This window comes from Pagrus pagrus (genome assembly GCF_965226575.1).
Source record: "Pagrus pagrus genome assembly, chromosome: 2".
Lineage (NCBI taxonomy): Eukaryota > Metazoa > Chordata > Actinopteri > Spariformes > Sparidae > Pagrus > Pagrus pagrus.
Window position 1 is genome coordinate 27189288 of NC_140186.1, and position 25281 is coordinate 27214568.

The following is a 25281-nucleotide window of genomic DNA, read 5'->3' on the forward strand; positions in this document are numbered from 1 at the left end:
AAAAATCGAGGTACTCACAAAATCCTGAAAGATGCTCTTTATTTAAACATATATGTACAGGTAGCTTCAGCTTATGTTTCTGCATATTTGTTCAATATTCAACATCAGGACCTTCATAAGTTCACTACTACTACAGAACGCTAAGTTATCAGAGGGAAGGTTAAGTGACAAAGGGCAACACTTTGCTTGACATGAGTCACTAATGTCCTAAATACACTCAAACATACACCATCTATTGTAGGCATTTACAAGAGTTGCATTCATTTCCTGGTGTTTATCATAAAAACGCAAGACTAAATTCAGAGGATGCAGGTTGTTTGTCAGCAATATCCATTATATCTATGAATGATGTCACACTACCACAGTCAGTAATTTCCAGTAGCTGTTGGCTGAGATGATGTCAGTGATGTGACGCAGCAGACCATTTAAAAAGAAAGAGAGAAGGGAGAAACCCACCACCATGTTAAATGAAATGATGTGTTAGTGTTGGCATATACAGGCGTTAACCACAACAATGAAAGGTCAGGTCAGTGAATCACAAGTGAAAAGGCTGCTACAAAGGTGGATCATAGGAGGTTGAATGCCAGTTAGCAATAGCCTCTCAAAAGTGAAACGCAAATGTTTTGACACATTTCAGTGTTAAATGATCTTTAAGTTATAATTGTATCTGAGTATATTCCCAGAAATTTTCCATAACCCTAAATAAGGAAGATTCTGCAGGTCTCGCCCACAAAACGTAGCGCAGATATTAATGTAAAGTCAGTGGAGTCTATATTGTATACGTCAATCATATTCCGTTCACTTGGACATGATCAATTATTTGGACACATTGATTTAAAATGCAACATATCTGTATTAAAATGTCTTAAAACAACTCGACCTTTGTTCAACACTTTCTTGAGTTATGTACTCAAGTTATCCTTAATGTTTCCAACAAAGTTCAAACCACATTTTCACTCAAGGTAACGGTCCATTTCATATAACCTATTTTAAAATTTGCAGACGACACAGTCATTGTGAGTTTGTTGCACAACAATGAATCCAGCCATGGTCCAGTCTTGCAGGATTTTATTAGTTGGTGTGATCTTTCTTTTTTGGTGCTTAACACATCCAGGACAAAGGACATGACTATTGATTTTAGGACACAGACTCCAAATTGTGATCCCACAGTCATTAAGGGCCAATCTGTGGAATGTGTGGAAAGCTACAAATATCTGGGGACTGTCATTGACTCTAAACTGTCTTTTAACAAGAACTGTGAAGCAGTGTGTAAGAGGGGACATCAGCGTTTGTTTTATCTTCGGAAATTGTCCAGTTTTAACATTGACAAAACTATGCTCAGGCTATTTTATGGAGCTTTTATTGAGTCTGTGTTATCTTTTGCCCTGGTGTCCTGGTTTGGTAATCTGTCACTACAGGACAAAAATTCCCTGAACCAGATTATCAAATGGGCTGGTAGGATAATTGGTGAGCCTCAACTCACCATGGCAGCCCTCTATGATACACATCTGCAGCGTAAAGCCAGCGCTATTCATCATGACTGCTCACATCCCTTGCATGGCGAGTTCCAGCTCCTTCGCTCTGGCTGTCGTTTTGTGGCCCCTAAGGGCAGGACAAAACGGTACAGAAGTAGCTTCATACCCACAGCAATTTTAATGCTGAATAGTAAAGCCACAAGGTGAACTTGTTCATATTGAACTTACTTGGCCCCAGGGACATGTAGAAGCAATTTTCTTTTCTTTTCTATGTAGAAGCACTTTTCTACTTATTCCTATGACCATGTATTTTGATTATGTTGTGTTTTGTCTGTCATGATGTCTGGGTGTGGCTGTTTTTTATATTGGGATTGCCGAGTGCCTGTCTGCACAACAAATTTACCAGCTGGTATTAATAAAGAAACCTTGAACCTTGGCAGACGAGACTAAACATAGCGTGATAAAACTTTAATACGCTACCTTTTCTGTTAAGATTTCTGGCTGAGTCACGTACATAGATTTTCAACAGCGGTGGTGGTTGCTTATCAATAAAGGCAGCAACTCCCATGATCCCACACTACAGTCTTTTGTTCTGACTGAGAGACCCCTTAGTGATAAAAATGACATACTTTGTGTTCAAGGGACTTCTTTTAAAGCAGACAAACGCGTCTTACTGGCATTTAGTCTAATATGACCCAACTTTGTAGCAACATTGCAGTTAAGTTTTTGTCAGGTAAGCACTGATGTCCGATCTCGTTAAGTATTTCTGTGTAAGCTTTTAGTGACACCGATAGAGAATTTAACTGCCAGACTGGCCAAAGGATGGAGTCAAAAATGTTGTTCAGCTTCGGTAGCTGCCAGCCGTCTCCAGCATTTGTATACCAGTCACTTAATCGACAGCCATATCTTTTGTCTGAGTTGTGGGTCTCCTAAAAGTGAAAGAGGTTCACTGGTTGGTGTTAAAGGGCTGAAATGGAACGATAAATACCCGTTGTCAAACATGACGGGATGTAACGGATGTTTTTTCCTGTCAGACAGAGAACCCCAGCGTGTATACTTCACTTTATAGACATTGTGCTTGTAGTTCTGTAAATGCTCTCACTGTTTATCAACCCCATGATCACAGACCATATTATCATCTTAAAGGAATGTTGCGTGATAGAATGACCCAATCTGATTCTCATTTAGGACTTTTTTTTATTTACAGTTCCCTTTCCTTCATATGCACTGCAGACACTGTCTTCACTCTCAGAAGCTTCTTGCTGTGAGGTTCCCCTCGCGTACTGATTAGGGATCAGTTCCCAAACTCTGGGCTGAAAACTTGTGGCTCAAACTCAAGTACAAACCTGATCCCTGAACAGTTTCGAGGGGAATTCGCAGCTAACTGAGGTTCTGAATCACAGGAAGGGATGCATGACATGTCATGTGACGTGAGTGTGTTGTTTCTGACACGGGGACGGGGTCATAAAGAGGTCTGTGTCAGTTACATGACGGCACACTGGGTGGCTCCGCAGCAATCCTTAATGATGGCCACTCCTGACTTGGTGATGGATGGTTTGTTGGGAGGCGGCTCCAGGATTTGTCTCTTGGGCTTTGGAGGATCTTGTTATGAAGCAAGAGGGGAAAAAAAAGAAGATGATCACGATGTGGAAGTGAAAGTGGGCAACACTCCTGCACTTCTCTGACTGTGTGTGTGTGTGTGTGTGTGTGTCTGTGTCTGTGTGTCTGTGTGTGTGTGTGTGTGTGTGTGTGGTCACTCACTTTGTGTGACTTTGAGTTTCTTCTCCAGAGGGATCAGCTTCAGTCTGAGGAACTCTGCCATCTCCTTGTCCTCCTCTCGCTCCCTGAGTTTAGGATACAGTCGTGCAGTCAGCCATTTGAACACACCTGATTTATAGACTTGGCACTCTAGCATGACCACAGTTTGTGTCTCTGAATGGGCCTTTTTCAAAGAAGACAGTGTGACGTGTCGTAGTCGGAAAAGCACATGTGTAAATAATAAAATCAGTCATGGGCTGAATTCTGTTTAGCTGATTTTGTTTCATGGTCTTGGTACTGTGCACGTGGCTCACCTTCATGACTTCCTGACTTACGACGCCACTGTCAAATGTTATTAGTTACACATTTTCCTTCTATGACACATCAAAATGTCTGCTATGAAAAACAGCCTGTTACATTTGGATCACAGAAAACATCCGTTTCTTTATAAGATAAAACCACAATAATTATCTGGATCTTTCTGCTGCACAATAAAAATGCGTTCTAACCCATTTGCCAAGTTGTGTTTGTAATCCAGAAAAATGATGGTAGCCAGATGTAAGATATCTCCTTGATATATTTTTACAAGACAAGATGTAAATGCATTACACTGCATTATATTGTATCTAGTTCACAGATCCTCACAGATCCTCACAGATTGAGGAAGGATTCATATAATTCCTGGCCTTTTTGTTTCTTTTTTGGGAAATGGGTTAAAAATATATATATTTTTTAACAATAATTTGCATCCATAAGCCACTGTATAGCTGTGTGTCTGGCACTTCGGTCCAGACTGAACTTTCTTTATAACTATTGATGGGTTGCCAATGTTCCCATAAAATCTAACTGACATTGGTGATGCCATGATTTTTCCTCAGAGTTTTTGAGTAAAATGTCGTGACAGCTGTTGAATGGATGCTCATCAAATTGGGATGAATTGTAATAAATTTAGTGAAAACTTTACTTCTTAACTCGCACCATCATCAGGTCAAAATTTCACAAATACTCTCGCTTCTGAAATACTTTCCCATCTACTTCAGCTGTTTTTTTTATGTTATATGCTAAACTAAGATAGGGAAATAAACAGACATTATACCTGCTAAACATCAGTATGTGAGCATTGTGTGAAATGGCAGACAATGCATGGTTGTCATGCATCACTGTCTGCGATTTTCATTGATCTAATCGCACGCTGGTGATTTCACATGATTTTATATCACAGAGTTATCTCTGTCACATTCTGTGGGTTATCTGTGGGCACAGAGCGGGAGGGAGTAGAAAATGACAATGCAGAGCCGCGGCCATCAGTCAAGCCTCCCACAGGCACACACACAGAGCAGGCAGTGCTGCGATGATGAAGTGACCCTGATCACGCTCTCAGTCATGCTCACATTCACTCCACACATTTACTCTAATGAGTCTCCTTCCTACTGTTCCTTCTGTCTATCAAATGAAGAAATAAACAGTTCCACCCAACACTGTCTGGATAAACAAACAGACAGTCAGCTCCCACAGACGTCCCCCCGGATATGAACTGTGCCTGTATGTGGGAGCGCTCTACCTTAATCTCTCCACCTCAGCGTCATCGACCAGGAAATCCCTCTTCTGCACCAGCTTATGGATCTTCAGGATCAGCTCCTCTTCCCGCTGCTTGTGCTTCTTGGTTTTTTCTTTCTCTGGGGGAAAGGAAGCAGGAAAATGAAAGAAAGACACGGATAAACACAGACATAAATGGGTGGCTGGAGTGACGAGCAGTCTGATCTGAAACCTTCGTATTTTACTCGAAAGCTCCGTACATTCGGTCACCTGCAACTGACCCGAACAAGCTGACCTTACAGCAAAGTCAGCCGGCTCTTAAACACTGAGTCACATCCCAAACAGACCCATGACTCTCCCCTCATGTATAATTTATGACAAATAAGGCGCTGACTTAATTATGTAAATGCTAGAGAGCTCTGTTTCATGTTTCATTTGACGGGGGGATTTGCATTCACAGTCGCACGCCCACGAATTTAACATCCTCTTTGCTCTGTCTCACGTTCCTAACCTTCACACCCCAGAGCACAGAAAGAGACACACACAAACAAACAAAGTGCACACACACATATGCTCAGACAGCTGCAAAGGTAGGTTGTCTCCCACTGCTGGTATCTAGGCTAGGTGGGAAAAACGACTGCAAACATCAGCTTTTTTTCCTCATCCGGAAATAAAGTGGAGCGCTGCAGCTACAGTGTACATCCCCCCGAGGGTTGAACGATCTGAGGGCCGCACGGCTACAAACCCAATGTCAAAGGAGCAGAACAAGCGGCAGGATCTGTTTGTCACGTGACTCATTGTGCTGGAGTGAAGTAATGGGCAGCCAGAGCCCCCAACAACTGCACACATGAGGCCCCAGTGGCTCATGGGAATGTCAGTGAGGGGCAGTTTTTTTGTGTGACACTGAAGGTTGTGTGACCAGTAATCCCACATGCAGAGGAGCGGACAACAAATAGGGAGGCTATTTGATTTACTGGAATGCCACCAAAGCTGAATCATTAAGGACAATGAGGACATTTCATGGGCAGATTCCATTTTAAACTCAATATATATTTAAATTTGACTATAATTAACAATAAATGTAATTAAATAGATAAATATTTTTAAAAAAATGAAAAATCTAAATGATAATTTCCCTTTTTTTCCTTTTTTTTTTTTACCTGACGATGAGGAAGTGTGATATGGCTGCAAGCTCAGAGCGTAAAGCTACGTTATTTACATTTTCTCACACAAGTCTGGCATGCACCTCATAGTGGCTTATGGCAGCTACTGCCATGTTAGCTAACTTAAAGGTGCCATGTTGAGTTTTCTTGCATAGGGTTAGGGTAATAAAAGTTATTTTTACATTCAGTGTTCCTCACCAAATCACATTATGTATGCTTAAGCTCTAACAAAATTTGAATTTGTTGGTAACTACAAACGCAAAGGGGGCAGCAACTCAACAGAGTAACCGACAGCTGCTGCTCCTTGTTAGCGGCCCTTGGCTGTGGCTAGCTACTGTTAGCTAAATAGCTCTTGGCTCAGTTAGCCGTGGAGCCAGTGGCCCTAGAGTTTATCTGGACCGCATCACAGGAAGAGTCACCACGAGTGAACATGGCTGGCTACAGTACGATACAGTACGCAGGTGATTTACCCAGCGGGTGAAAAACAGCTAGTGAAGCTGGCTGGAATATCTGCACTTCTTACTCTGCTAATTCAAGATTTAATTTTGAGCAAACCAGAGGTGACTGTGGAAAGACAAACCAAGACCGTTTTAGTGAATTTATGATGAGTTAAAGAGGCCGAGGATGTTAAGCTCGTCTTAGTTCGGTATAGAGAGAAACTTGAATTCAGAAGATGTATGGTGGTATTTTTCTGTTGAGTAAGAAAAGTAGAAGTAAGAGTATTTTATTTCTTGACTTATTTATGTAGTTCATTTATTACACTAAACGCTGGCATACATCCCCCATCTTAAACTAAAAGAGGCTGTCGGACTAATATCTATTGGTGTTACAAAGTGATATTTACGAGACAGAACAGGCTGGAGCTAGTTGGCTAGCATGCCATAGATGTCATTGAGATGACATCAACATTGTTGTCACTTCACACTCTATTGATAATGTTGTTAATTTTTTTTTTAATTTTTAAACTATAATTGCTATGTAAAATGGCACAAATGTCATTAGTGGAATAATGTAAGCCATTGGCTCGACATGACTTGTGTGCACATTCATGTGCAAGCCAAACAAAGCAGGGACCCACTCATCAAAAAACTGCTCTTCAGCACTACTACGGCTCCACAGGCTTTAAAATAGATTTTGCTTTGCAACTAATATTACTGAGTCACTTCTCTGACTCTTTTCTACTTATGCTACTCAACTACATTTTTACATTTAATATTAACTGCCACTTGTTGACACATTTCCTGCTGGTCAGGAAAAGTTGCGTAGGATTGCTTTAATTTGGGATTGTCTTGTCAGCTTTCTTTTTTCTGGTACCTGGGGCAGGAGGGTTGTGGGGTTGTACTGGGGGGTCATGACCTCAGTATTTTTTTTTAAAATCCTGACGACAGTCCTGAATCAAATCAACTACACCACGATTGAGGGGATCAGGAATGACCACAGAGGAAGATCAGTGCCTTCCTGACAGCATTCATACATAAAGATTCACAACAGTTGTATTTACCCCAGGACTGCTGTAGTGTCCTGTTATTTTACCCTCATTCTGTACTCTGTAGGGTTGAGAAGTGGTGTAAAAACCTGTGATTGACAGATCGCTGGTTGGTTCCCTGGTGAACAGCTGACTGACATCCGTGTGACTTGTTGCTATGTGTGTCCTTGGTTTGAACATGACACCAGGCTCTCCCGCTCACACACGCTTACACTTGATGTAAATACTCACTGAGTGCTGTTGCCAGGCTCACTGTATGCAGAGCTCGATGTATGCCTTTCTACGTGTGACACAGCTGACGTCAGTGAATCATTTCAGCACATTCTCACTGTGTTTCAGAGGCAGACACTGGACTGCGGAGTTAAACTAATATTTGATTCTGCACTCTGCCCTTCAAACGCACCACAGAAACATCCCTCGAGTAAAAAAATGAGTGTTTACTGAAATTCATTTGGACCTCTTGCCTGGAAAGCTTCCTCTCAGCTCATCTTGCCTACACAGTGATGATGCATGCGTGTTTGTGTGTGTATGATTATCTCTCCCTCATAACTCCACCACGTCCAAGAGACTTACGATCAATCCTGCGTAGTTTAGCGTAACGACACATCCTATAAATCACTGTGATGCCTGCTCAGGTTATGGGACTCTGGTGAGCTGCAAACAGAGGCACTTTCCGCCAGGAGTCCGAACAGGGAGCGTGGACAGTTTTGCAGACAGAGGGACAATTCTGAGTAGTTTATTTCCTTTAATGCTTACAGCTGATTTTCTTGAAGTTGACAGAAGATAGAAAGTATATGTGTGTGTTTGTGTGTGTGTATGTACGTGTGTTTAAACTGTACCTGGTACTGCGACAATCTGTCTCAGCTCCTGCTTTAAACTCATGATGTCTTTGCAGAGCTGAATGTCATCCATCCTAGAAAAAACACGAGAGGGAAAACAGTAAATCACTGGCTTCCATCAGATTAAAGAACAGCAGATATCATTAGCTGCATCCACTTCCACTTGAAACGATGTTTGGCAAAGTTATATTGACGAGTGAAACAAAGGAAGAAATGAACTAAAAATGAGCTGTCAGGCTTGTCATTCAAAGCGTTTCACATAAATCTATGGCTCTATGTTGCTGTTGTTATGATGATCCCAGCAACATGTGCACATCAGTTTGTGTTTGTGTTGCATTCTCCTTAATGAGGAAAGAGGCTTTTCAGTTTTCACCTGTGCTATTTGTCTGCAGTTGAGGATGTTGTAACATATAAGATGATTTCATTCATCAATTGGTGTCTATTCTTTAATGGGCGAGGGTATGACGCCTTCACAATTCTCAGAAAATGCATTTTGTAACAGATTTTTTCCCAGAGTGAAACACAATTCTACATATGTGTAATTTATTACAAATCTTACGTGCAGTTATGCACATAAAGTAATTATTTTCTATGTAACTTTTTTCTATTTGAAGCTAATAGACAAATTGCTCAGAGACTTTGAGAGGCAGATAAATACAAGTAGGACTGAAATGCTGTTTTTGACCTCAGACTGAAAGGGTTAATCGGTTAATCTAATCAAATACATTAAATCTGTTGTATAAAACATCAGAAAACCATTAAATCCCCATATCAGTTTCCAAGAAGTCTTTAAATCGTCTCATTTTGTATAAAAACAAATATATCAAATTACAGTTAATATAAATCAGAGAAATGTTTTAATTAATTTTCATTACCAATTAATCTACAGATTCACAATGAATTGTTATTATAATAAAACCATTTAGTCCATGAAATGTCAAAAAACTAAAAAATGTTCATTACAATGTCCAACATCTTAAAATTGCTTCTTTTGTCCAACCAACAGTTCTCAGCTGTCCCAAATACCATTTCTGGGGCTTCGAAGCTTCAAAGAGAATAACTGTGAATATTCAAAGCAAGATGGCTGAGCTGTCACTTACATGTGATATGCACTTTGTTTCCTTTGGCATATCGGGCACTGGACTTTTGGTGGTCATCATTTTTGATGTGACACAATTAAAAAACAACAACAAACAAACACAGAGGCCGTGGAATACTGATTTGGGCGTCTATTACCATGGCAACGGTTGAAGCCTCGAAGCGTTGGGGTCAGCCCCACTAAAGACTCTTCGTTTGCTATCATAAAGAAAAAACAGCAAATCCTTATTTTTTAAAGCTGGAACTAGCAAATGTTTGACATTTTTGTTTAAAAGAAATGAAACGATTAATCAATTATTAAAACTGTTGGCGACTCGTTGATTTCGTTCAACTAATCACTTAATTGTTGCAGCTCTCAAGAAAAGCATCAGTTCTTCCCATTTGCACATCTGAAAGTTAATGTTTGGCTGCTTAATTAATCACTGAACAATTAATCAACTATTACAATTTTGTGAATACATTTTCTGTGGATTGAATAATTGATAGATCAAGAAATCATTTTAGCACCAATCCCTCTGCTGTCCTGCGAATCTCCACTCTTGTCATTCAGACATCACAGCTGCAGGCCCAGATGTGTCACTCATCATGAGAGTGTGCAGATGGAAAACGTACAACATAAATCAATCCATGCTGCTCTCTGAGACCTCAGGGCTTCAGCATTTTCCCTCCTTCTTCCCTAAATCCCCGCCTCTCTCTCTCTCTGCGGAGCTGTGACAGCCACCACAGAATTATTTCTCCCTGTGATAGATCAGCCGATGACTCATCCATAGCTTCCACCTCCTCCTCCTCCTCCTCCTCCTCCTCCTCCTCCTCCCTGTGCTCCGTTTTACACCTCCCTTCTCTTTCTTTCTCCCCCTTGACCCCTCCCTTCAGCTTCTTTCTCCCCCTTCTGTTTTCTCTCCCTCCTCCTGCCTCGTTTTTCACTCTCTCTGTGCTATCTGTGGATTCCAGCAGCTTCTGCACTCTGACACTCCATCTGCTAGTTAGAGTGTGTGTGTATGTATGTGCGGGGTGTGTGTGTGTTTATGAGCCGTCTTGAGTCAAACAGAGCCTGACAACAGACACGTAAGCAATAAGCAGTGTGGCGGCCTAATGAAGCCTTTCACGTGGGCGTGTGAACGAACATTATCAACTGAGTGAGCTCTCTAAGACGTGTTTCGGCCTCATCCGACGCCTCAGCCATCACGCTGCAGATGTTCAGGGTGTAATGACCCGCAAATGTTACTGTTCAGTTTGATATGTTATAGTGGAGAGACAATTGGAAACACCGGAAAATAAACAGCAGCTTGTATTTCCACTTTCAATTCAGTGTTATGAAGCTGAAATATTGGATGCTTTATAATAATGTAATGCAGTTTTTCTTGGCTCATTTACTGCAGTTTTTGAGAAGCATATTCTGCGTAGCAAAAAACTAAAGCACTACGTAATCCTATAACATCAAAAACAAGATCTGGTGAATCTTTTCGGCTGAACAACAAACCTGCACTGTTTAGCAACTTTTCAGCTAAAATTGTTTGATTCTTCACGTATACTAGGACTGTGCAATAACATTAGAGTAAAATGTCATGTTCATGTCACAATTATCCTGGACAAAATAGTTGCAAATCAAAATTTATCGTCAAAATATGCTGAAAAGTCTTAAATGGAACTAAAACGTACTCAAATACTAGACTTTACATTTTGTTAAGAATTAATATTGTGCTAACGGAGATGGGAGTGTGAACTGTGAGTGTTGATTATGTTTTTTACACATCAGATTTAACTTTTTTCTGTGGGGGATATTATGAACAAGCTCTGCCGTCAGCCATGGTTAGGGTTAGAATGATCTGGACTATACAGGACTGTACGTTAACAACTAAAAAGCCTTTTTTTGCCTTTTTTCATTTGAGGACATTCACAATTATCCTGATAATGGAAATCCATCCCAATTCTATCCCAGTATGTGTGATTGTATATTATGATATCAATATATTGCGATATAGTAACATTTCTAGAGAGTAAATGGAGAAACTGGACAGAAATTATGTCAAAATTGGGGGAAAAAAAAAAAGAAACAATTAATGCAAAAATCATACTGATCAGTGATATGCATTAAAGTTCTAATACAATGAAAGATATCACACATGTCACAAGAAGGCCGGCCTCTTAAAATCCAATTTTCGATGAGCACAAGGAAAATTTACACTTTCAGCAGATGAATGTGAAAACAGCCTTCAAGTGTCAAACTCTGCACAGTTATGCTCAAACAACAACAAAAAAAACTCAGTAATATACAGTAAACATACAGTATTTGACATGAGAAAATCTCTGGCTGGTTGAGAGATTTATAATCTCACAGTTGTATCGTCCAGCCCTACATGATCTGTGAGTCTGTATTACAGCTGCAACAATTAGCTGAATTAATTGATCAGCATAAAATAAATGAGTAGGCTGCAAAAATAATTGAATGAACCACATCATACAGTCCTATTGATAATTATTATTCAGGTGAAAATGTCAGAATTTGCTGCTGTTAGTAAACTGATCTCTTTGATTCATATTTGCTCGCAAACTGTATGTTAAGCAGCTGGCGTTAATGAACAATAAATACAATGAGAGGATGATTATTATTGTAAGAGGATGGTGATGCTGAAAATCATGTTTAGTCTGCGCAATATGAGACACCAGATGTTACTTTACAAAATGTACTGCTACAGTATTAGACTCAACATCCACGTTGTCATGCTGCACAGAGTGTTCCCGTGATAAAGGCAGAGAGGAAATAAATACAGTAAGTCGTTCCAAACACTGATCCATAATCCTTGAAGCTAATGTTGACGAGTTCATCATGGTGACTCACTCAGCTGCTATTGGCATGTCCAGCCCTCTGCATAATCAATGGACAAATGGGCTCCCTCCTCCTCCCTCAGTATCAGACCGCCTTAAAAGAGCCAACTTATGTCACAAGGAGAAAACACTTGAGTGTCTTCAGAGTGCGTCACCAGTGTCCACCGTGTCACGGCAACGCAGCAAACCTCGTGTTCAACTCAAGAACAGCGGAAGGAATTGCTATGAAACTATATTGATTGAATCTTTCTAACGCTCTGTTACATTTCGGTGTTAGAAAAACACAAAAAACTGACAAATCAGCAACTCACATGAAGCGCAGCTCGGACTCCCGGCGCACCAGGACCTCTCGCAGGCGCTGGATACGAGTCATTTCCACCTCGATCTCCTCTGGAGCCATGGTGCTCTCTGCCATAGACACATCTGAGTGACCTGGGAGGAAGGAACAAATGGAGTAAAAAATTAATAAGGGGTGAAAAAAAAAGATAGGACGGGAACAGGAGACTTTAAAAGCAGGGCAGAATGAGATAAACAAACAGCTAACATAGTAGTGGTGTTGTTTTTCTCTACAAGGACAGCTCTGCTTCAGATAGACAAAAGCTGTCTGCGCCTAGATCTACAGAATGTTAATCATAAATGATTTTATGTGACAAATGCATCTGTGCATGCGTCTTTATCATTGAAAACTTTCTGGCTGCGTCAGCCTCTTGGCAAACACATTTCTCACCTCGTCTCCCGGTGACGTGTCCACTCACATCATCCAAGAACATGATATTTGGGCAGAAAGCAGCATGTTAAATTGTCACAGCAGGCGCAAATGACTCCTTTTTACTGAAAGAATCATTTACTGATGATGTGAAAACATGTGTGACACAAAGAAAAGCAGTTTTATACTGCCACTTTGAGTTCCTTTTCCACAGTAGAAGCTGGTTGAGAAAATACTCTCCTTCTGACATGGATCAATGAGATGATTGGGTCATTCCTCCCTGACCGGGGGTTAGGCTGACCTCACATTCTCCGTGTCTACCACTAAACACTTACTACACTGACCAAACATGTACTGGACAGATCAATGCACTGGCCGCTGCAAATGAAGGCTCTTGCAACATACTGACCAGCTTTACCAGCATATTACAACATACAAGCAACAGTATGGATTTTGATTTATCAACACAAATATCTGAAGTGTGGAATTATGGAAGTCGGTTATTGGTGTTAGCGTGTTGTCTTTCACTAAATATTCCCATGTATCTCCATTGCAAATCATAGATCAATCAATAGAAAACCTGTGTTACAAACTAGGGGCGTGGAATTTGTAAGATGTGGATGTTCACCAGGCAAGTTGCATTATGGGAAGTGAAGATTTCAGCGTTTTTGGGACATCACCCAAACTCCGGGCTAAAAATCAGTATCCGTGGATATCAAGTTGGCAGCCTGGCACCATTTCTGTCTGCTTTCACTTCTCTATTATAGACTAAATGAATGAATAAACTCACGTTTTGTCCTGTGTTGTTGTTTGTGACTCTGAGGAAAACTTCACCGACGATAATACCACTTAGGTGGAAAAATTTAACTCCTTTAAAAGATGAAAGTAAATAATCTTAAAAACATTGTTCAAGACGACAGTGACAAGACATACATGTCATTTATGACAGTAAATGAAAATTCTTGGTTTTGGAAGAAGCAATTTGAAGACCTGTCTTTGGGCTCTGGGAAATTGTAATGAGCAATGTTTTGACAATTAATAAACAAAACAATTGATCAATCCTAAAAACAATCAGCCGATGAATCTACTGTAATCCTTCCTCTTGTCCATGCTGACTGTGAACCGATCCTTTTTGTAATGACTACACTATGACAACATCCCCAGTCCACGAGCTGAAAGGTCTGAATAAACAAACTATTTGCATCTTTAATCCTGAGCTGTCAAATGTGACGCACGACACTCATCCCCAGTGTGTGTTGCTACATTAGAGGAGTGGATCAGCTTTTCGTCCTCCTGCAGCAACACAAACTGCAGTCTGCGTTCGTGGTACTTTTCATGGATGCTTGCTGAGGACAGAGCTGACTCACCACAGCAGACAGAAGTCTGCACAGGCGGGTCCTGGTTTGTTTGTGCCTCGCTGATATTGAATCATCACCCAAACGTGTCTGCTGACAAAAGACGGCAGAGGCAAAGTTTATTATGCCATGGCACTGCTGCACAATACGAACACAGCCAGGGGCTAAAGTTTGGTAAGTTTTTATCCTGTTTTTGTCCTGCTTGTCTTTGCCCGCTCCTCTCTCTTTCTCACCGCCACGTGCTACCCATCAATAAGACCAAGCTGCATTAAGTCTGGATTTGTGGCACCACGCCAGCTCAATAATGTCTTAACAGCTCCCTCTCATCTGAACAAGCTTCACACACATACTCAGCATTAAAAACATTACAAGGACCAAGGCACGTTGACACTCCCTAATTAAAAGCAGCTTGTTCACCAGGGACAGGTGAGGTTAACTCTCAGGCACTCCTCCTCACAACACCTGCAGATGTAAACCAGCGTCCTCACACACATAATTAATCTGCTCGAATTAAACCAGTTTCATTAGAACAAACTGGCTCATCAGTGTACTTCAGGATTATGGTTTGATGAGGAATTAACAGCCTGGAGAGCCTGGAGAGCATGGATCGTGCCTGGTGCAGCAGCCACATGGGGCTCGCAAACAGGGAAATGTCAGCATCTGTATCTGACAGACCAATGCAAACACCCCTGACACATCCTGCAGTCACACTGTATACACGCTGCTGCTGCTGGGGCTGGGGCTGGGGCTGCTGCATGTGGACCACCCACCCTCGCCCACCCCCACCCTTCAAAAAGAAAAAAATACAGATGTGAGCACAAAAGAGAAAATGCAAGATAAACACAGGCAGTATTTGTCTTGGCTTTAGAAATAAGAGGAGTTAACTTGAGGGGGAGTTCGCTCTGGTTTACCTGTCTTGTTTTTTGTCAGGATGTGTGTGTGTTTGTGGTAGACAGACACTCACACACACACACACACACACACACACACACACACACACACACACACACAAACAGAGACACACAGAGAGAGACAGACAGAGAGAGAGAGAGAGAGAGAGAGAGAGAGCAATGACTGAATCTGTGTCTAAAAATATCCACTGCATTTTTTTCCCCATCTTCCCTGACTTAATCTGGAAGTTTCTTCACACCCTGCTCTCCTGATGAGTTATCCTCAGTGGAACCGACTAGGACACATCTTAAAGGACGTTATCACTTGGTTGCTTCCGTCAACACATGCGTCATCCATCGCCCTTTATCACTTGGGCTTTGATAATGGGACAAAATAACGGAAACATCCAATACAATGGCCCTGCAGCTGATAATGTTTATAATGGCTCGGCTTTGTTGTCATTTCTGAGACTGTACTTTGTGGTATTGTTTAGAACTGAAACAATTAGATTGCTATGCCAATTAAAAGAAAATGAAATGCCAATTACTGGTGTTGTGCAGTAAAATGCACATAACACTGTAAATTGGTCAACTTTGGGTTTTGGACATTAGGCTGACACATGCAGGTTTTTAGTATTTTGTTTAATAACATTTTATAGACCAAATGATAATTCCAGTGACAGAAAATGATTTAATTAATTCAGATCTGCAGCTTATGATGTTCATTTTTAGCTGAAACTGAAAGGGGTGTTAGTTCAGCTGTACAGTCATTTTTGAGGCAGTAGTTTGTGCTGTGTTGATATTTTTCTGCTCACCCCCTGTACAATTTAAACAGACTTCAAACTAGCTACTATCTTTGACTAATTTTGCCACAAACTCAAACATCCCTCTTAGTGTTAAATCAAGAGTATACAGCCTATTCACCAGGGTATTGACTCATAACATATATTGGTCCTGCTTCAGGTTTCTGCATCAGCTCAGACTGAATCCAATGACCACAAGTTTCCAGATGCGCTGGGTTTGCTGTTTTTGTGCTCGCCTATATTCCTTGGCCCAATTTCATTCACAAACCTCGCAATACCCACAGTGTTCATTTAGTGGAATTAATGGGCCTTTCAGCACCGAGGGGCGGTAGTGATACCGTCCCGAACCTTTGTGAGTCACATTTTAACCATTTCTGCTCACAGAGTGAGACAAACGCTGGAAACACTGGGACGAAACCTCGCTCTTTCTGAGCACCGGGCGGTAAAACAGCATCATATGTGGATGCAGGACGCTCACCTTTGTCCGTCGTCCATGCAGTTTCCGACACGGCGCCGTAGCTCCTGAGCGCGCGCTCGGTGTCCGAAATAGATTTCTTCAGTTCCATGTCGGTGGAGTGCCCGCGCGCATAAAACCAGGATGCAGTGCGAGTCTTTGGGCTGAATCTGCGCGGCTCTCCCGTCTGCGTGCGTCCTTCCCGATAACTCTGTTTCACCCAGTGACAAGGCTCCAGCGACCCGAGACGTTGAGCATCTTTATTCAAGCTTTCAAGTCCCTCGACGTGCGGATGGAGGTGAGGATGTGGGGAGCATGCGCAGTGCGGGCAGGGATGTGAGGACTTGGGAGACACCCACTGGCACCGAGATGACGTTAAAAATAAAACAATAGGCACACATAGGCATGAGTTCTTATGTCAGCCTGCCCAAGAATATGTTTCTAGTAGGCCTATATTTAAATATGCCAAAGCTCTTCCTGGATATATGTCATGTATTTATTATTAATAAAGGAATATGGAAGCTAGCAGGGGGTAATAACTCTTAAACATGTTGTCTCTCAAGTGTACCTCTGGTTGTTATCTGGCGGGCAGAAATAAGAGCCAAAGGTTTAGGGTGCAATATGTAAGAATTATCGTTTAAAACATTCCAAAAAATAACAAATTATCTACATAATGTGAAGAAACAAAAGTGTTGACGTTATGTGTTGAAGAGATATCCACTGAAGTTGGCATGCTAACCAGCTAGCCCCAGCCAGGCCCCCAGATGATGCCGCTCAGCGTTGCTTCCAATCTGGCCACTCACGGTATTACAACTAAAAATTCCCCTGTGGCGCAAAAAGCATTTTCCCCAAAGACCGCCAAGAGACATCTGGGAAACTGTTCACAGGACAGGAATCTTGTTCTTCTGTATAAATCTATGGCCCTCGCCCAGAAAACCTCTTTCTCCCAGGTGTCCCAAACTCCAGTGGTATAAACACCAAAACTCCCCTGATAGTTCGGCTAACTGCACTGCTAATTGAGCTAACATGCTAACAGTAGCTGCAGATCATGGATGTAAAAAAAAGAATAGTAAGCAGCAGTTAGCACTTATTCTGTTGATATGCTGTCCCTATTTGTCACTAGTAGCCTATGACTTAAAGGTGACCAATTCTGACATATTGCACCTTTAAGTGGCAGGTGTTTCCTCATGAGGGGGTCTGGTTGCATATGGCAAATTTGGAGTCAGATTGAGCAGACTGTTACACATTTAGAAACAGCTTTATTAAAAGGAGCCTGAAGCTTAATTTTTGAAGTCTTAAGAAGCAGGGAAATATAGTCTGATTAACTTAAACTGAGAGCAAAAACACAGGCTGCAGATAAAAAGCAAAGCAGCACCCGGCAGGCCTTTCAAAGTACATGTTGTGCTCAATATATTCCCACAAGAGATGGAGTCGGAGCTTCAGTTGCATCTAAACGATGAGTAATACAGAAGTATGAGTAATATTTCTGTCTGAACACAAGCCAAAACACACCCTGGATGCACCTTTGATATAAAAATATCAGAGGTGCATGTAATATTTCAGATAGACTGTAAGCATAAGAATAAAACTAGGTCATTTCTAACAAACAATTCTGTGTTCAAGTACTCGAGTTCTGTTATGTGTTGCTATGATCAGTAAACACTCACACAATAAATCAACTGGATGGGTATAATTTATTCAACAATATATATTATTTATCTCTACCACAGTTAGTGTGCAACTACAGTGCAAGCTGTGATCAAATCAATGTTTCAGTACATTACAGTCATCATAATTGATCAGTAGTAATATCAAAACTAGTCCAAAAATCATTGAGAAATTTCTGACTGTGTTAAAGTACCAAGCCAACCTTTAGTAATATTCCCCCAGTCTTCAGCTGCTGATATGAACAAAGGGAATATTCATCGATTTAAGCTTTCAGTTCCAGTGTAATACATCAGTATATTAATAGTAATTAGGAACAATCACTCTAGCACTACACTAATAATAACTTATTTTACTTATAGATGCAATTTAACGTCTGATAAAAGGGATGAACAGCTGCTCTTCTGTACCCTAATTCAAACACTGTAGTGTTATTAATATATTATTCACAGTATTAATTCAGCAACGTGACAGATCAAAATTATAATCACACAGCGTCTCGAATGCAAACTACATTTGAGACTCAACCATAAGAGAAAAATTAAAAAAGACACATCTCTCTGTGACACCAGGAATTTCAGAAATACATGGCAACACAAGTGAATTAAAATATATTTTTGTTAATTATCTGCCTGAGATGGAAGAGATAAGTTTAGCATAAAACTTTGTGAATTCTATATATAGGAATTAAAGTCAGCCCTTGCACTGAGCTGAACTCTATCTATAAAAGGGAGGCATCTGACGTTACATTTCAAGAATCACTGCAGACAAGGAAACCTATAAACATTGTGACTAAGAGGTCAGATAAATACTGGTTAGAATAGCAAACAGTATTAAGAGTTAGGAGATGGTGCAAAGAGAGACAATAGAGAGCGCTCCACGGTATCACATTAACATAAAGTACAACAACAGGCAGGCAGCATTTCCACATTCAAGTAAATGGATGTTTGAGACAACCTTCATCAATCATTATTAGACAAACTCAAAGTAAACTTCAGTAGTCATTCATTACAGCGTTAGAAGTGTTAAGGTTGGAAGGTCAAAATGTGGAACTCAAAAATGTATTGTCAGATATGTTTTAGTGTTTGGGTCTTAAATGATGCACTGTTTGTGAAACTATTGTATATTGTATTTCCTGTTGTCTTAGCTCATTATGATCCTGTATAAAGAATGTACCGATACATTAATAACAGATATACTTTAGAATATAACAATCTGTACCTGTACCTGTGCGCATTCATATTTGGCACTTCTTGTACTCTACCAGAGTGTAAACTGGAACAAAAGCAGGCAGTCCTTAGAGATCAGGCACTCTGTCACGCTCACAGATAACAGTCTCAGCACATGTGCTAAATAGGAGAGAGTGATATGATGTTTAGAAGTTAAAAGTCTAAGCTAATTTATTAGCTGCCACTCCACATTGTGGAAATTATTCTTTCGCTCTCTTGTTCCAGTTTTTCATTTAGATGTTAAGCAGTGGACTCTGCCCATCGTCACAGCTCCCGTCATAGATAGAGAAGTCCTCATTAATCATCCCAGTATCATTACACATGGTAATGTTTTCACCTGTGTCCGTTTGTCAGTTGGTTTGTGAGCAGGATCACACAAAAACTACTGAACGGATTTCGATGAAACTTGGATGGAGGAAGTGTCTCGGCTCAGAATAGACCCCATTACTTTCTGAATAAAGGGATGGATCCAGGAAATTTTTTCTCACTTTCTTTAACATTGCAAAAAAGCTCATTTTTGACATTTTAGCTAATCTCATTAATTATTCTCAGGGTATAATGCATGGAATCTTGATGAAGAAAATCAGTCATATTTGGGTATGAGTTATGTATGTCGTAAATTATGTTTGTTTTGATATTGGATTAGGCTTGATTGAGTTAAAGGGGACTGTTGACTTGGCAGAGGTATGCACTCTACTGAGTACCATTCTAGTTCTAAATGTGAGCAGACAAGACTGCATTTATAAAAACAAAAAAATGATGAGAAATGCAGCATGGTGATAGTTCACTGTGCGATGGAAAAGTTTGAATTGCATTTCCCCATGGAGGTGATGTGCTGTATGAATATTGCAAAATATGCTGTATATACATTCCATTTGCTCGATGTTTCCTAAAGCACCATAGAGCGTCATGAGGACACACATTTTTAGTTTGACCACAGTGAGACTTTGAACTCAAACCCTGGCAGTGATGGTGCAACATCTGCTGCAGACAGGACTGCACTGGACCAGCTGTCTCCTGTTTCGTGCACAGCTTTTTCTCTTTACGTTTTGTCCCCCTCCATTATGACTGACTCTTCACATTTCATTTCTGAATAGGTTTTGATGCAACTGTTGCCTCCTGGGGAGCATCTTTCTTCTCCTTAGACTCTGCTTCATCCTCTTTAGGAGGGAACAACCATGCAAGAGCAGCACCAGCCGTGCCGTCGCCACTCTGACGTGAGAAGCAAAGGAAGGTGGCCCAGACGAAGGCACAGCAGCCGGTGAAGGTGGTCCGGACGTACAGAGGCACCAAGGCAAAGTTCAGAAACTGAGGGAGACAGATTAAAACGATAGTGGGTTTATATTAATGTACTGGGATGTTACATTAAATATCCAAAAATAATTCAGATTTATTATTTGAAAAGTAGTTTCTAAAAACAAACTCCACAAAATTCCAAGTTTGTGTCCAAAATTAAGATTTTAATAGTGAAGAGAATCTATACTCAAAGGTCCACTTACTAACAGACACATCAGGTTTTTCGTGAGGCTGTGATATGTGATTGAAAGCTCAGAATCATTAGTAAGTGGACCTATGATCTTAGATTACTTTTACCATACATTGTTCCCAAAGGTTAGAAATTAACATGTATGCATTAGAGATATGAGTACTTACCTGCATAAATGGCCAGAACATTAACCCTGTCTAATAAGAGACACAAACAGAAAGCACACAATCATTTGTATATGTTCAAGAGAAAACCTCTACTTTCACAATTCACATTATATTTCAACTTTGGTGACTGAAAGGCATATAACTTTGTAGGAGTCAGAGTTAGATAAGTTCATCAGGAGAGCCACCAGTACAATTCTCCCAAAATCAAATAATACATGATAAAATAACTGTTTGCATACACAGAACTATGGGTATACAATACATAAACACATACATTTTGGTTCAGGCAAAATTTATCTGTCACACAATATCACAGCTGACACTATATTCTTTAAGTGGCCAGCACTTGCTACTTGATGCTAACAGATTCAAGGTGCTAACAGGAGGAAAATGTTGTGACAGGCTGTCTCTGCTCCTACTCACCTTATATGTGTTGAGGAATTTTTCTCTCCAGTCTTCCGTGATGTCCTCTTTGCCCTCCAAGAAGCTGACACCTGGGTGACAAAAAGACAAGTGACAGTTCATTCTCTTACTCTCAGCTGGGAAATGATTTGGCTGGTGGTAGGAACAGATGTGAAGGTAGACTTTGAAGAAACCATAAACACAGTAGAAATGTGTGACTTCTAGGACTAGGGAAAATAATCACCATGGCAATATGGCATGTCATAATTTCTCAACCTGTGTTATTAATACACTGGTGCAAATATTAAGTATTATCAGTCTAATGACAGTATGTAGCCTACATTGTTTTGATTAAGCATTAATGAGATGTATATGTATGTACATGTATGTATAAGTATGGGATGTGCCTATTTTTGAGTCTCCTTCAGCTGCTTCTTTAGTAAAAGATGAACTGCATGTAGTTTATTGATGAAGGTTCTCAGTCATCCAGGTCATGGTAATTCTAAGTGCTGTATCGTAGGCAACTGGACTGGCTCTGATTGGGTCAAAATCAGAGCAAGGGAAGTGGAAGCCTTCACAGAACATATAATACTGTCTGTGGCCAATGACAATAACATCAAGTTCACACAGGATGATGTCAGAGGAGACAGTCTGGCCTTCTTGGACTGTGCAGTACACACTGAAGAAGACAGAAGCTTCAACATTGAGGTGTACAGAAAACCTACACACAGATCAGTACTTGCTGTTCGACTCTCATCACCCACTGGAACACAAGCTGGGGGTTATCAGAACCTTAAACCATCGGGCTGAGACCGTGCACACTAAGTCAGAGGGGAAGGAGAAGGAACAGAAGCACATCAGGGAACACTTGAAACCTGTTGCTACCCAAACTGGACCTTTGTCAAAACCTCTAAAAGATCCAGAGCAGACAGAGAGGAGGAGACGGGAAAACGTAACAACATCGTCATTCCCTATGTCGCAGGAACATCTGAGAAACTCAGGAGGATCTTTAATAAACATCATATCCTGGTCCACTTTAAACCTACCAACACACTGAGACAGAAACATGTCCATCCTAAGGACAAAACACCCAGGCATAAACAGAGTAATGTATTTTATGCTGTTTAATGCAGCCAGGACTGCACAGATTTGTACATTGGGGGAAACAAAACAACCTCTCCATAAACGAATGGCACAACACAGGAGGGCCAACTCCTCAGGTCAAGATTCTGCTGTCCACTTATATCTGAAGGAGAAAAATAATTCCTTCGAGGACAACAATGTTCACATCTTGGCCAGAGAAGACAGATGGTTTGAAAGAGGAGCAAAGGAATCCATCTATGTCAAACTGGAACGACCGTCTGTGAACAGAGGAGGTGGCCTACAACATCACTTATAACCCACCTACAATGCTGTACTGAGTTCTCTCCCCAGACAGCTTAACAACCAGTCACACCTGGGCTCACCTAGCCTTAGAAACCCACATAAAGGTTAGTTGGGTCAACGACCCACAAGTGGCCCTAACGACTCTGTAAGGACAGTCCCACACATAGTACAAAAGCCTGCAACTGCCCTCCAGTTAGTTAGAACTGAAGAAGCCTCTTGGATGAGAGATGAGACGTCTTCAAGAAACTGAAACACGTCCAGTTGCCTACGATACCGCATTTAGAATTGCATGTAGTTTAGCTCCTAGCCATAAGTCGAGCAATGCAGTTCAGCTCCCAGCAAACACTATATTATGTATCATGTATACCTTTCCCACTTTTCCAACTATTCATATGCCTTCCTACACTTTTTCATGCATTTTTCAACTTCTACTCATTTATAACATCCCCAAAAAACTCATACATTTTTATATATAAAAAATAATTAGACTCTTCTCCACTTTTACAAATATACATACTCCTTCAGCTGCTTCTTTATATAAAATGCAGTGCAATACAGTTTAGCTCCCAGCCATTATTCAAGCATTGCCATGTCCAGTGTATGTATATAGTGCCAATTCACAACAAGTTATCTTAGGATACTTTTTAATTGGAGTAGGTCTAGACCATATGCTTTACCGATGCAGTGTAGCTCCTGGTTTACACTATATTTTCCATTTTTAAGCCCATTTCCATTTTTCCAGCTGTCCATATTCCTTTCTACACTTTTTCAACTATTAACTATTCATTCATACTTTCAGTTTCCCTTTCTATTACACTGTCAGATCTTTCAAACATTATCAGAGCTATCTTAATTCCCATTTCTAATCAGACCCTTTACCACTTTTCCAACTCTTCATACTCCCTCACTTGCTTCTACATACGAATTCAAGCCAGCAATGCAATTTAGCGTCAGCTATTCAACATCCAGCATTCACGTTGTAATTTCTTAGGAGACTGCCTTCTCTAGTTATCTATATAACTACTACTACTATGTGACATAATAGTTTTATTAAGGGAGCATTCAACTGTGTTTGCAAGTTCTTCATTACTGTGTAATACTATATATTTTACTTGTGCCCTTCATTTGACCTCTGCTAGTCAAGGTTTGTTTCACAGGACAATGAACAACTGCTGATCATTACACTACACGAGGAGGGTAAAGAGAGGACTTGGGTCAGGTTACAAATTGACAGATACGCGAGCTGCTCTGAAGTTAACCATTAACTGCCCGGCCGGCTCTCAGTTTGCCCGGGGAGCTGTGAAGTGTCGCCCCTTTCGTCCTACTAGCCTCCCCGCTGACCTGTGTAGAAGACGCTGGTAGCCAGCGGTGCCGCTGTGGTCTGGTCCAGCAGCAGCTTCCTCATCACCATCCTTGCGGAATTCCCGGGAAACGTCCGCTCGAGGAACCGCATCCAGAAGAAATTGAAGTTACCATGGAAACTGAACGCGATCACGGCGACGTTCCGTGTGTGGCTCCAGTCGATCTGGTCCCTCCGTGAAAACCACTGGTGGACGAAGTCCCCTCCGGCGAACAGGCAGCCGTACAGTGTGACGTTGGTGACCCAGGGAAACCGACGGACATGTCTCAAAAACGAATTTCGCATATTTGACAGTTAATGTCGCCCAGTTCAATAAAATACTGTACTAGCAAAATGTAATACTTAGCTTAATGTGTGAGTTAGCTGACGTTAGCTAACGTTTAAATGTGACAAATTACATCATCTCTGTTCAGAAATCTGCGCGGTATCACAAACACTGCACATATCCGTCCAGTATTCGATGGAAAACGCTCATAAAGCTTATCGGCGACAAAGTGTAACGTTATATGTTTATCATTTAATGAACGTCATAAAGTAATACAGTATTAGATAGGATACTTGCTTCTCGTGCACCATCTACCACCCGGCACGGGACCGCGAGTCTGCCACCGGCCGGGTCTGCACATCCTACGTAAATACACTACGCCCCTTTTTACGTAGCAGAGAAATACAGTAGCTCCAGCTGAAGGGCGGAGCAAGTGTCTGAAAACCTTGAGCAACCTGCTGGTTCATGACACAATATCTGTACAGCACAATGTGTCAGTATCACCTGAGATGATCTCTTCTCTGCTTTTCCTTTTATCACATCACATATCTATGCCCTGTCCTCCTTTCTTTATATAAAAAGGCTTTGTTTTGAGAAAGGGTCCATTTTTAATAGAAACAAGATATGTGCTAAATGGGACAGTTGAAAAATGAATTTTTCAGTGGTCCCTGGTGGACAAACAATCTAATGCTGTGTCTACTGTTTCTAGATCACCTCAAACATATCTTGACTGTAACCCACTGTTATTCCTTGTTATTTGTCAGACACCGGCTACACAAATACTGACCAAATCGGCCCATTGTTTTTAGTTAGGTGTTGATGGGATGTTGATATCTAGTAACACCACTAATGACAATGTTATCAAATGGCACTGAACCAAGCTCTTGCCAAACCCGTCTTCTTCCATTGAAGCGCAGAACTCAACCATTTAA

At 40.9% G+C, this 25281-nt stretch overlaps 2 protein-coding genes across 2 annotated transcripts; both read right to left on the reverse strand.

Moving 5' to 3' along the window:
* Positions 1-22: 22 nt before the first annotated feature.
* On the reverse strand, positions 23-16722 carry bmerb1 (bMERB domain containing 1). The gene is made up of 6 exons (XM_084378640.1): positions 16414-16722; positions 12493-12613; positions 8258-8331; positions 4795-4909; positions 3237-3319; positions 23-3077 (listed from the first exon to the last, which is right to left on the reverse strand). Exons 1-6 carry the CDS (start codon positions 16499-16501, stop codon positions 2959-2961), a joined length of 600 nt encoding a protein of 199 aa, XP_084234766.1. The 5' UTR covers positions 16502-16722; the 3' UTR covers positions 23-2958.
* Positions 16723-18064: 1342 nt separating this feature from the next.
* LOC311252550 (mpv17-like protein) lies at positions 18065-24693 on the reverse strand. The gene is made up of 4 exons (XM_084345789.1): positions 24066-24693; positions 21360-21430; positions 20937-20966; positions 18065-20591 (listed from the first exon to the last, which is right to left on the reverse strand). Exons 1-4 carry the CDS (start codon positions 24367-24369, stop codon positions 20367-20369), a joined length of 630 nt encoding a protein of 209 aa, XP_084201915.1. The 5' UTR covers positions 24370-24693; the 3' UTR covers positions 18065-20366.
* Between the last annotated feature and the right edge of the window lie 588 nt (positions 24694-25281).